Here is a 12776-nt window from a genome sequence, read left to right on the forward strand (position 1 = left end):
GACATAGAGTTATTACAATAAACGCTACAGGCTCAGCTGGCGCTAGTGTGCTGTTGCATACTGAAGCAGACAGCAAACAGTCTAAATTTGACTTTTGGCGCTCGATTATAACACCAAATATTGCTTAGTGATGTGACAGAACAAAAACTTTGGAACATTTTACAATCAGATGTATAAAAATATCTGTCAGATAGATCGTTTTTCTGTAGAATTCATGGCATCGAACACAGCGCTAAGATAGCCCAATGCACATGTATAATACGTGTTGAAGTGGCAGACTTCTATTATAGACCTTTTCCACAAGGGCGCCGCCATCTTGAATTGTCGTCACTTCCAGTAAGGGCGAAAACATTACTTTGCCGTCGCCACGCCAATAGAAGACATTTGGGACATAAGTCTAACCGTCACACATTCTCGTTTTGGCTACCCTCTATTTTTTTACTGGTTACAGGTTGAAATGTTTTACTATTTTGTCGTCGCCCATACTGGAAGTGACGACAATTCAAGATGGCGACGCCCCTGTGGAAAATGTCTATAGGCACGTATTTACGCATATAGTCAATGCTATGAAGCACGCAGAGTGAATCAGCTTGACAAAACACCAAAAGAATGCCAATATATGCTAAATAAAACAATCGAAACAGACGGCAAAAACGAAGCATGGAGTTATGGAACGAAGAACACGTATTGGATAAGTAACACACTGTGCATGAATAATCATTGATAGCTTGTATGATAGCTTGTATTCATTGATTGAAAGCTTGTATTGACATTTGATAGCTTGTATTGACATTTGATAGCTTGTATTGACATTTGATATCTTGTATTGACATACCGTGCTGTACAACATTCGCCCGGGATTCAGTTGTTGCTAATTTAAACATCGCTCAGTAACAAAAAAAAAAATCATGAACTAAATAAATTACACTTTTATAATGTGAAGAAAGCTACATAGTACCCGTTACGAATAAAGAAACTACGCTGACTTCTATTATTCCCTGACGAAGAGACAAATATCACGTACGTTTTCACATAGGAATACACAGGAAGGCTGTAAAGTAGACTGCATGCGGTCTGCTTCAATTTACAATCGGAAGTCCCGCAGACACTAGCGCCAACTGAGCCTTTAACGTTTATTGTAATAACTCTATAAATTTTGAGGACATTGATTTGGACTTGTGACTGTCTTTTATAAACTTTATTTAAAAAAATAAAACTATACGCCCGCATTCAATGAACAAATTACGTTTAGGCAGTATTTAGAAAACTCACCAACGGATTTGTTGCATGGACTTTTTAGGGCTTAATAACGTTTTATACGCTCTTCCTCACAAGTTGTGTGCATTTGCCATAATAAAATGATAGGCATTCGCACGCGCTCGCGTAGAACTCCCTACACCATACACGCTTGTTTCCACGCCTCCCCGAAACAGTGCGCAAAAAAAATCTTGAGGTTGTCTTTCGAGCAGTCAGTGAGTAACGTTATTTTATGTACTGTTTTCTACTCAACACTACACCTGCAGGCAGGGTATGCACGCACGCGCATTTGGCCTAAAAAAAATAAAAGACATTAACTCGGACGCTGAATCCGATGTCCTTCGATTGGTTTCGTAGCCAAAACCGCGCCCAGGACACTGGTCAAAGCACCGTTACTTAGGCCCGCTCAGTCACCGCGCAAGCTGTTCGTCCTCCTACGATACAGGTCGGATTACGAGTTCGGGGTGGCGACCCAAGTCTTTCGTCTCTGCGCACACGTTTGTCCATGGACGATGGGTCTGCCTCCAGGCTGTGCTAAAGCCTCGAACCCTCCCCCCCCCCCCCCCCCCCCCCTCCCCAACACCTGGGTTCGCTAATGATCAGCGCGCATCCTGGGAACCAAAGCGACAAAAGGCAAAGCACCGCATGCATGAGGAGCAAATCCCGCTCGCGGTAACCGTTGGCGCCATCATTACCCACGCCTCGGGGTTGGCCTGAACTGCATGCATGTATGTAGCCGTCCCTCACCTCGTGTACACATACGCACTAGACAGCGCGAAGACAAAGCTCGTCTCAGACAGAGACAAGGGCGTCGGGCAGCGAACGAACGCGGCACCTGGTCGACGTTTGAGAAGTCGTTGCGTTGCTGATCAGTACATGGAACGTTGGCTGGCTGATTAGTTGTGGCGCTGGGTGTATCGGTGTTCTCTATCTTTTTTTTTTTTTTTTTTTTTTAGAGGGTATTATTTTTTTGCGCGAAAAACAACGTCGAAACAGCGGAATTGCAAAAAAAAAAAAAAAAAAGATAGAGGAGACAGCGTGCAACGAAATGGCGACGGAGCAGCGACCAAATCCAAGTAACAGTGTATCCAAGTGCTCGAGCCGAGAGACGCTCTTTCGCGTGCTCCGTATACAGAAGGAACCTTTGCGATACAGGTTTACCTGATATTACTTCGCCTAGGACCTCGTCGTCACTAGAACGACGACCAAGGTGCACTTCTCGCAGACATATGTTGGGACCATCTTGGCATAGACACTGACAGTTTAAAAAATTCAGGACACGGCGAGTCCCGCTCCTCTTTTTGTTAGGGGTGTGCGAATAGTGAAATTTTAACTCGAGTCGATTTTGAATCGAATAGTGCCGAATAGTGGCCAAAAAAGTTCAATGTCGATTCGAACAGAAAGACTAAAAAATTGTTCAAAATATTCACAAGAAGAAAAAAAAAGAAAAAAAAGAGAAAAAAAAAAGCCTCATGCATGAAGCATTTTATTCCCTCTCTCTCTCTCTCTCTTTTGGACAGAACAAAGGCCATTTCTCGGGGAACTGCCAGATCCTCGCGCTCCAAATCTGCGACAGGGCACTCTATGGCGCTGTGAATTGCGAAACAGAGAAAAGGTGAAACGCCGTTGGTGTTGCGAATAGAGGAGGCTATGGCAGTAGTGACACACAACCGCACGCCGGTATGACGCTCCTCCAGATCGAAATGGGCAGGGGTAAGGATCGAGCCCAGGTTCTCGTGCTCCTACCTACGTTGCACTCACATAATCGGGCACCGCTCCACCCTAGAGCACAGAGCTTTCTGCAGGTGACGCGCGATCCTTAGTATTCAAAATGACGACGTGCGCGGCCGTCTGCTTTTCATCGAGCGCATACAAGAAGCTGGGGACGTGACTGCTTTCTTCGAGGAGCACAAGAAATTAACTACTTTCTGTTGAAACGATTCGTTCGTCAATGCTGCAGCATACACGCTTGATTTAGATCCAACACATGGATGTGATCTCTATTTCACCGTATGAAACAGCGTTCCTAAAAGAACCAGAATTTTTTTTTTTTTTTTTTTGCAGTTTTGTTATTTGGTCATTTGAGTTTTTTGAGAACTCAAATACTAGACATACGAAAGTCGAATCGAATTATCCGGGCTATTCTTATTCGATTCGAATTCGAAACTCGAATATTCGTTCAGCTCTATTTATTACCGCTCCGCAGCCAATGATACTGAGACATCAGTAGATGAGGACGACCAAACTTGATCGCGAGTAAGCGTCAACGATCTGTGCTTGTCACGGGAACTGTACATGATGTAGCGAACGTATGATCAACGGGAGAAGCTGCGCTTCCAACAAGCGCTCGTAGCCAATCCGTCGCGCTTAGAGCAGTGCTTGTACCGAAGTGTTATCCAAGCTCGCGCTTGAGGCCAAGGTACTACGGCAGACCTTGACGTCCCCCCGTCTTGGATCATAACACTTGCCCTATATTTGTTCTCACGATCGTGTAGTGTCGTCATCGAGTAATGCTGCGACGGAGCTGCGCCGCTTTAAGGGCAACAACACTCAAGTACCCCGTACTCGATCGCATTTCTTTAACAACGGTGCCCGGAACTACGGTGCACGAGCGTTCGTGCCGCTTGTAGGAGCTATCAAAGGCAAGGAGCTCGCGTTTAGAGTCATTTCTGTAGAAATAACCATTTGCGGCGAGCATGACCTAATTTATGTCATGCGCGAGGCACGTAGATATTTCTCCGCGTTCGGTGGGAGTTGATACCACGAGGGCGTCACAACATTTGGTGCCCCGGTAGACTTCCGGTGGTGTATTTATACGTTCTTCAGCAACGCACGGTGATCGGGTAGGAGATTTTTCTTCGGAGAAGTGCCTGTAGTACGTTTGTAAGAATCTGCGCGCATTGTAGAAAGTAGTACAAATAACAAAAGGATACGAGACAAAAAAGAAGAGGAAAACCGGAAGCGCGCAGGGGTTCGCCGACAAAGGGGGGGGGGGGGGGGGGCGGTAGTGAGCATGTTTGCAAACAAACATCGGTGAATAAAATACGATAGGTCTGTCCTATTCACCATTCTAATGTTTAAAAGTAAAAAAAAAAAGTGAAAGCCGTTTACAACTCCTGTAACACCGAATTAGAGCGCAGCTCTTGAGGAGGAGGAGCGACGGGTACTGGGGGCTGAAGTGACCTGGGGGGGGGGGGGGGGGTCACGTGACCTTGGGGAGTGACGTGACCATGCCGATGATGTCATCAGTGACGTCACTGATGACGTCATCAGTGACGATGACGATGCGGACTCCGATGACGTCATCAGCGATGATGACGATGACGATGCGGATGTCGGTGACGTCATCAGTGACGTCACTGATGACGTCATCTGTGATGATGACGATGACGATGCGGATGCCCCCCCCCCCCGAAGTCACGTGACACCCCCAGGTCACGTGACCTCGGCGGGGGTCACGTGACCCTGGGGGTGGTTACGGGACCTGGGGGTGTCACGTGACTTCGAGGGGGTCACGTGACCTCGGGGGTCACGTGACTTCAGGGGGTCACGTGACTTCAGGGGGTCACGTGACTTTGGGTGTCACGTGACCTTGGGGGTTACGTGACCTTGGGATGACCTTGGGGGCCACGTGACCTTGGGATGACCTTGGTTACGCCGACGCCGACGCCAACGCCGACGCCGACGCCGCTCAAGCCGGGAACGGGCCCCTAAGAGCTGCGCTCTAAAAACAGTGTGCAATCTTGGCAGCCTAGCGCGCCCGTATTCACCGTTGCAGAAAGCGACCAAATCGCGCACCATACGCACGAACGTTAAAAATGACCACCGACCAGAAGCCCATTTCTACAATGATCTCCAACACGCGGCTCTGCCGTATCGCCTCAGCGGTGGCGCTCTTGTTGACATGGCGCGCGCATGCGCAGATGGTTCACTTCACTCGAATTTGTTTTCTGTGCGCGCGCAATGCCCGTCTGGTGTGGGCCAATGCTCAGTTGTTTGTAGACGCGTGTAGGTCTATATAGAAGAAAGAGTAAACCAAAAGGGCGACGCACACACGTTCACGCTAGCCGCGCGTCAAGAGGCCAGGTATGCGTACTTACTTACTTGGGCATTTGTAGAGCTTGTTGGTCTGCGAGATGTCCCCCTGGGACAGGCGCACCCGCTGGCCGATCTCGGGCCTCCGCTTGGACGTGTTGTCCTCCTGCGGCAGGATGGTGTCCAGGTGCGTGTTCTTGGAGAAGGTGTTGCGGGCGTAGTGCATAATAGACTCGAAGTCATACGCCAGGCCTAGAGAGTTGACCTCTTCGTCAGTGAGCTTGTTGAAGTTGTACTCCTGCCCAGACATGATGTTCTTGGTGACGATGTCCACGTGGGCGTCCCTGTCGGGCCGCGTGTGCTCGTGCCAGAAGCCCACCACGTGTCCCAGCTCGTGTACCACGATGCCAAACTTGTCGCAGTTCTTCCCGATCGAGATGGCCTGCGCGCCGTTGCCACGCTTGCCCACGAACGAGCAGCACCTGCGCGGACGACAAGCGCGTACGTCCGTTCTGATGAATGGGTGGATACGACTGAACCCTTTTGATCGGGCGGCAGCTTGCGCCATCTAGCGTTTTTTTCCCCTTCGTTTTTTTTTTTCACATGAAAACAAGTCTAAGCAATGAAATCTCGAAGTACAATTGGCATCCGGAAGGGGAGTTGCGCTACCTTTCCAGCCTCCTTGGCGGCTCAGAGCAGTCGCAGAGGAGGAAGGAAATGTAGCGCGACTCGCCTTCACGACGCAAATCGTGGTTCATGCCTTCCCCGCAGCGTGAAGAGACCCTGTACATACGCACCTCTTGGGAAAAGGACCTTTGGGGAAGCATCGAACGATTTCGTTTCGGATTCATAATCCGTAAGGCCAGTTGTTGGGTTACGAATATCCCCAGCAGCACAAAGTGGCCAACCCCGCCCATCGGGACGCGCTACCCGTCCTTATCACCAGTGGGTTTCTTGGGTACATGCAACGTGCGTCTTATATAGGCGAACCCTGTTAGACACACTCGATTGGCTCTGCATGCCGTACACACGTAGCGTGTTGGTGTCCTTCGCGGTCGACGGCCGGCAACAAAGGAACGCGTTTGCTAACTGCCTGAGCGGGCCCCTAAGGTGTGAGTGAGCTCACCTAGGACATTTTTCTCACATATGTACGCCAATGAGAAGATTTAGATAACTGGTCGACGACATGGCCGTTTTACACGGATGCTCAGGATCAGGGTTGTAAAGTACCTAGGTACAAGTAACTGGAAATCTGTATCTAGGTACTTTCGTGTACCTGAGGTACAAACCTAGGTACTTTAATTTCTCGGTATCTGTATTTGTGTCTTAGCTACATTTTCCAGTAGCTTGTAACTAAGTGAAGCTGCTTTTTACAGGTACTTTTTTATTCAGTTCGTCAAAATGGTAGAAAGTATAAATCTTGAAGTATTAACACACTACCATGTGCCGTGATTAACATTGAGTTTAGTACGACATCGGAGGCCCTCACTTGATTAAACGACGTTTTAGCGAACGAAGCCCCGCCTATGATGTTTCATGGAACGACACACTTTAGTGAATGTAGGTGTTCATTTGAACGAACGGTGGATTAGCGATGCCGTTCTAGCGCTTCCTTCCTTCCTTCCTTCCTTCCTTCCTTCATCTCAAACCGAAATCGACTTCATTGCGTGTTTGAAGTTCCTCTGACAGCTATACAAGGAAGGAGATAACTTGAACGATGTGCGCAGTTTCTGTTGCCCGTATCTTGTCCTGGTGGTGGCACTGTTCTGCCATAAATACAATATAAAATAAAATTGCAAATAAATTATAATTACAATCGTAAAGCAATGTAACATCGCGTATATAACACAGTTTCCACTCAATAAATCGGACTCAAATTTTGCAGTTTTGAAAACTAAAAAAGTTCCAAAAGAAAAAGAAAAACTCATTTTTCTTCTGATTAACGAAAGAAAAAATAAAACGAGGAAGCTTGAAGCCTTTCGCTCGTCGTCGCGAAGGCTAGGTGCATATGCACTCGACTCATGCGTTTCTTTATGCGGCTGACTTCAATACGCGAATTTCGGCGGTTTCGGTGTGACATGGTGTAAACAGTGGAAGCTGTGGCCTCAGTGAACCAATTGAAGCGTGGGGACAAGGCACGTGAGGACTCAGCACCGATGTGGACATCGCATCGACACCAATAAAGCACATTTATCGAACTCGTTGTTGAGTGTATCCTTAGTGTAAAAAGCTTTACTTCAAATATATTTTGACAAATTTGGGGAAGATAAATAAAGACAGTATCTTTAAAGTAACTGTACCTGTACGTAAGTACATCTTTAAGCAAGTACCTAGGTGCGTAACTGAGTACCTCTTCGTATGAGTAACTGTAACTGTATCTTAGGTACAATTTTTAAGTAACTTTTACAACCCTGCTCAGAATGCAACTCAGAGTCAATGTTATTAAACCACTCAGTTGGGAAACTGCCATAGAGACTGCTTTAAAAAAGTGGCCCCGATTTGTCCTCGAGCACCGAGCTAATGACGAACACAACGCCACCATTCCTCCCGCAGCGGCCATTCGAGGAACCGCACGTTACTTCTATTTTGGCTTTAATCGGCCATTTTGGCGCCGAAACAGATACAGTGAAAGAGGTTACAAAGGTGCCACCCTCGTCTCCCGAAATTAAAATGCGCCTAGGTCGGGGCGCGCTACCTGAAAGCACCGCTGAGGCACGGTTGTATAAAAACAATATTAATGGTGCCGCAAAACCTTGCAAAGTAAAGATTTTAAAAACATCACGCGCCCTTTATTTTGTACAAAACTCCAATAAATTTCATACAAAAAGAGTCTTTTTCGTTTGTTTTTACGCAAAAACCGGCTTTCTAAAAGCTCAACGTGACCACAGTACAGACAAATGATAAAGAGTGGCGCTGTTGTCGTATTTAGCTCGGTCTCGGTGGACGCCAGCGGCACAGGTTTCGACAACGAGTTTCCCAACTGAATGTTTTAGTAACGTTGTCAGAGTCGAGATAAACAATTAGCTTCCGTTTACTCCTAGATTAGTGAACATCGAACGAACTTGACTAAACGCAAGTCAGATGTAATTCGCTCCAGTCTTTTTCGTCGTCGTCTTTTTCTTGTTATTCCTTCATCAGATGTCCCTTCTTTACGCTACCGCTTCAAGTGCGCTTCAAGCGTTTTTGATATGCAATTCAAACTTGGACTAATTAGTCTCTTAACTTCTTCTTCAACAGAAGAGAAAAATAGAAAATCCTCCGAGGTTCGCGTTTTCCTCTGTTTCCGAGTCGAGACGAGTACAGTCCCTTCATTCAAGTAATTGATATGCCTAATGGAAGAAAAAAAAGGAAAGGTATGATAAGACGTAATGAAATTAATTTCAAGGATCGGGGACCAAGAAGGAAAACGCAAAGGCTACAGCAGTATACGTCCAACGATCGCCTAAGGGGCCCATTTCGAAGAGTTATCCTCAAGGACATCTTCCAACTTGTCCCGGACACATCTGCTTTTTCTTTTTTTTTCTTTTTTCTTTAAGAGACTATCTTACAAGAGATGGATGACAAGTGCGCTTTGACGACCGCAGGCTATTTATTTTGACGTGATTTGCACGAACCTCTTTTGTCTCGTGAATACTCCGCAAAAATAGAGAAAAATCGATCTTAGCTTTTACTAATGTTAGGAAATGACTAGCACATTAGCGCGAGCACGTACTCGTAAACCTTACACAAAAACATCAATGCATAAAAAGAAATGTTATATAAAAACAACAACAAAAAAAATCCCCGACGTGTATAGTTCAGGGAACGCGAGACCTACTGCCCTAACCGTTTCTATTGTCTCATGAAGGCTACACCATATAAAAGATGAAAGCTAATCGAAGATAGAAACAAGAACTTGGAAAATACCTAGTTCCTAAAAGCTACAGGGTTGCCACTTCGAACCGATTTTAAGTGGACTGCTTCGAGGGGCCATCACGACTGGCGCTTCGACGCAACGGACATGCCAACATATGCCGGGGCGGCGTACACTGGCTACGAGGCAAAAATACGCAAGCGATCAAACTTACGACGTGTCTCAAAATCTGCGTCTAAACTTATACTCGTTTTCCATAGACAAAACGTTAAGCATGGAATAGGTTCATACGCTGCGTTTCTACCGCGGTTTCTAGTCAGCAAAGTGTCTGTCTACAAAAAAACCTCGCTTAACCTAAACAAAAAAGAAAAAAAAAAACGAAAGGAAGCTAGAATTAGCGTGTTCTTTTTTTAATTTTAATACACCCCAAGTATTGTGTCCGGAATCGCGCGTTTAATTTGCTGTCAATATCGCACTACTCAGCATTATGCGACCTAGAATTCATCATCTGCTTTTTCGTTAAATACGGCTGTCGAAAGGGTCTCTGGACGGATGGATGAATTGATATCGCCAAACCTTTTGAACCGGGCGGCTTCTATCGCCATCTAGAGTGGGGAGGGGGCAAGAAGGCGGGCGTTTTGGGCGACCGACACCGCAGGAGTAATTGTAAGACGTTCGGAGAGGGCGTTCCTCCAACTCTGATACCAGAAAGGTACCATAAGGACAGCAGAGACCTTCTAGAACACAAGCTCACCCGCAGGGCCTCTCCGTGAAGACGATGTAGTGCTGGTGCTCGAATCCGCGCTCCACGAACTTGATACACGTGTGGTTCTCCCAGTGACGCATCGCTTGTTTGAACAGCGCCCGGTGGTCTCCTGCGGCGTGGCAGAAACAAGAAGACACGGAAAAATTTTGAACCGCGATCAGGCTGCTAGCAGATCATGAAAACGAGAGTCTGCAGACACTGTAGAAGGCGTGCTTCTTCCTTGTTTGACAATATCGCCATATTGAGAGTACAAAAAAAAAGTGAAAGCAGTTTACAACTCCCTGTAACGCCGAATTAGAGCGCAGCTCTTGAGGAGGAAAAGGGGAGGGTACGGAGAGGAGGGTAGGCCCTTCCTCCTTTACCATACCCTCCCCTCCTTCTCTCCTACTCCCCTCCTATTTAGTGGGCAATAATTTCCATGCTAAATTTAGCGGAAAGATTTCCCGGCTATAATTTGCAAAAAAATTTCCCCACTAAATTTAGAGGGAGATTTTTCCACTAAATTTAGCGGGTAAATTTTCCGCTAAATCCGCTAAATTTAGTGGGGTAATTTCCGCTAAATTTAGCGGGGAAATTTTTCTGTTGTTTAGTGAAAAATCTTTCCGCTAAATTTTGCAAGGAAATTTTTCTGCTAAATTTTGTGGGGAAATTTTTCCGCTAAATTTAGCGGGAAGATTTTTCTGCTAAATAGTGTCGGAAAATCTTTCCGCTAAATTTAGCGGCAAAATTTTTTGCTAAATCTAACGGAAAAAACCCGGAAGTTTATCTTTTTTTTTTTTTTTTTTCTCGTGTCTGTCCCTTTTCCTCTTGGATGTTTTCGGTTTGCTTGGCGGGGTCTCGCGGGTTCCCGAACATTTTGGCGTTTCGGATGCATCGCGGCGCAGCGTACGCCCCGGGGCTACCGCACCTAGTGGCTAAGACAGAAAGCTGCCGCGGCACATTCGCTCGCCAGCTTGCTCGAGCTAATCAGATTTTCACGGAGTCTGGCAGTCCCAAGACGAAGCTGCGAAAGTTCAAAAGCACGTACAGAAATACGCCCAGAGAGTGTCCGGGTACAAAACCTTCCGCAAGCACTACCAAGTGGTCATCACGGCAATTTTTATCTGTTGCTTACAGACGGTACAGTGAGCGTCTTTTTTGCCTGCGTCGCCATTACCACTCATCCCGCGGGTGCAAGCTGTTGAGTTAACGTAGTGAAATTCAGTGTGAAAGCAACGCCAACGATTTGTTTCTTTTCTATATAGGCCCTTCGCAAAATGTGTAGCGACCTCCACGGCACCGAAAGGATTGTTGGGAACATCCTGTATAGGACAGGCTGTAGCAATCGGCAGAGGCGACCTTTGGAGGCGACAGAGGATCCGAAAGCGGAAGGGGCAAGGGCGGGCGAGCAACAGCGCCACCCAGGGCTACTCGCTCTTTCGTGTCACGTTGTAGATACTACGAGGGCAAGGAGGATTATACAGGACGTTCCCATGATTCTTTCCCCGCTGTGCACGGGGCCTTTTGAGATTTTTGCAAAATAATTGTAGTCCCGCAAAATCGTCCTTCTGTTCATACAGGGCGAATCGTCGGTGCGCTTTCCTAACCAAGAACGCAAACTCGCTGCCTTGACTCGACGTTTTTCAAGCAGACTGGAATATGAACAGCTCGCTAATTAGCGTCATCCAGGCTCCTGCGGTACCACTTAGCCCTGTCTAGACTTCGCCACACTTTCCTGTATTCTAATGTAGCCCCCTGAACAACCGGCGAATAATGTCAATAATATAAAAAAGATTTACGTGTAAACAAAAACACACAAAAGTACGCGGGAAGATGCGCACACGCGACAATCGATTCGACCTTGAAACGTCGGATTCGGGAATAATTGCTCGGAAAACGTTCCGTCGGGACGTAATCCCCCGAAGCGAGAATTAACGGCGTGTCTCGTCCGTCTCATTCTTTTCTTTGTTTATTTGTTTTTGTTAAGGCGCGCACTTAATGTCCCACGCTCCAAGGCCTGTCTACAAAGTTCATCGACTGAAAACGTTTTCGAATTTTGTGCACTGTGCACATCAGTTTTCTTTTTTTATTACATTACTATCCTAATTTACTTCTCAGGTTTCTATCTTTCTCTCTCGCTTGCTGGCGCGCCATGAAAAAGCGATCAATCACTCAAGTAGGGAAACTGTCAGGCGGGAAAAAGTGTTTTATTTAAATGAGCTAAAACGGCCCTCCGCGTTACACACGAATTTGTTTTATGAGTGTGTTTACGTCCAAGCTCAACGTTTTTGACTACCCGATTTCCGAGTATCAATTTTTTGTGTGTGTCTGTGTGTGTGTTTGTGTGCGTGTGTGTGCTCAACATTGTTTACTGCTCGCTTTTGGAGTATATAAATGGTTTGTGAGTATGTAGGTGTATGTCTGCTGTGGTGTTTTGTTGTTTCGTTCTGGGAGGAGGTGGAAAAGGGGGGGGGGGGGGGAATACACTTGCGCGTGACACAGCTCCTTTCTACCTCATATACGGTTCTTTAAATTGCTGCTCTAGGTAACGATTAACAAGCTATCGCGTTAGCTTTGCATTAAGCTTTTTGTGTGTTTGTGTGTGTGTTTTTTGTGTGTGTTCGACTGAGATATTTTGTTAAAGCAGTGACTTAATTGACGCGTCTGTAGGTACACCGAGTTTCCGGCGAGGAAGCGTGATATATTGAAGGAGTCTGGCGCTCCACCGACGCGGGAAATTGTGACCCGTGGCAGATCCGAACTTCCCGAATTAATTATTAACACTACAGCTACCGTGTTTAACGTCCTGATTCACTCAGTCTTGGCTAATTAATTTCTACCGGAGAAATTTGTTACGTACGCTTTGCCTAAACCTAGGAAACAAAA

At 46.5% G+C, this 12776-nt stretch overlaps 1 protein-coding gene across 1 annotated transcript in view; it reads right to left on the minus strand.

Moving 5' to 3' along the window:
- LOC8026736 (tolloid-like protein 1) overlaps positions 1-12776 on the minus strand; it is a 238705-nt gene that overhangs the window by 95580 nt on the left and 130349 nt on the right. Inside the window, exons 4-5 of the mRNA XM_042292323.1 lie at positions 9900-10020; positions 5362-5774 (exon numbers count right to left, since the gene is read on the minus strand). Of these exons, the coding sequence (XP_042148257.1) occupies positions 5362-5774; positions 9900-10020 (534 nt within the window). The remainder of the gene's footprint in view (positions 1-5361; positions 5775-9899; positions 10021-12776) is intronic.

The sequence above is a fragment of the Ixodes scapularis genome, unplaced genomic scaffold (assembly GCF_016920785.2).
Source record: "Ixodes scapularis isolate PalLabHiFi unplaced genomic scaffold, ASM1692078v2 PGA_scaffold3__209_contigs__length_174095766, whole genome shotgun sequence".
NCBI lineage: Eukaryota > Metazoa > Arthropoda > Arachnida > Ixodida > Ixodidae > Ixodes > Ixodes scapularis.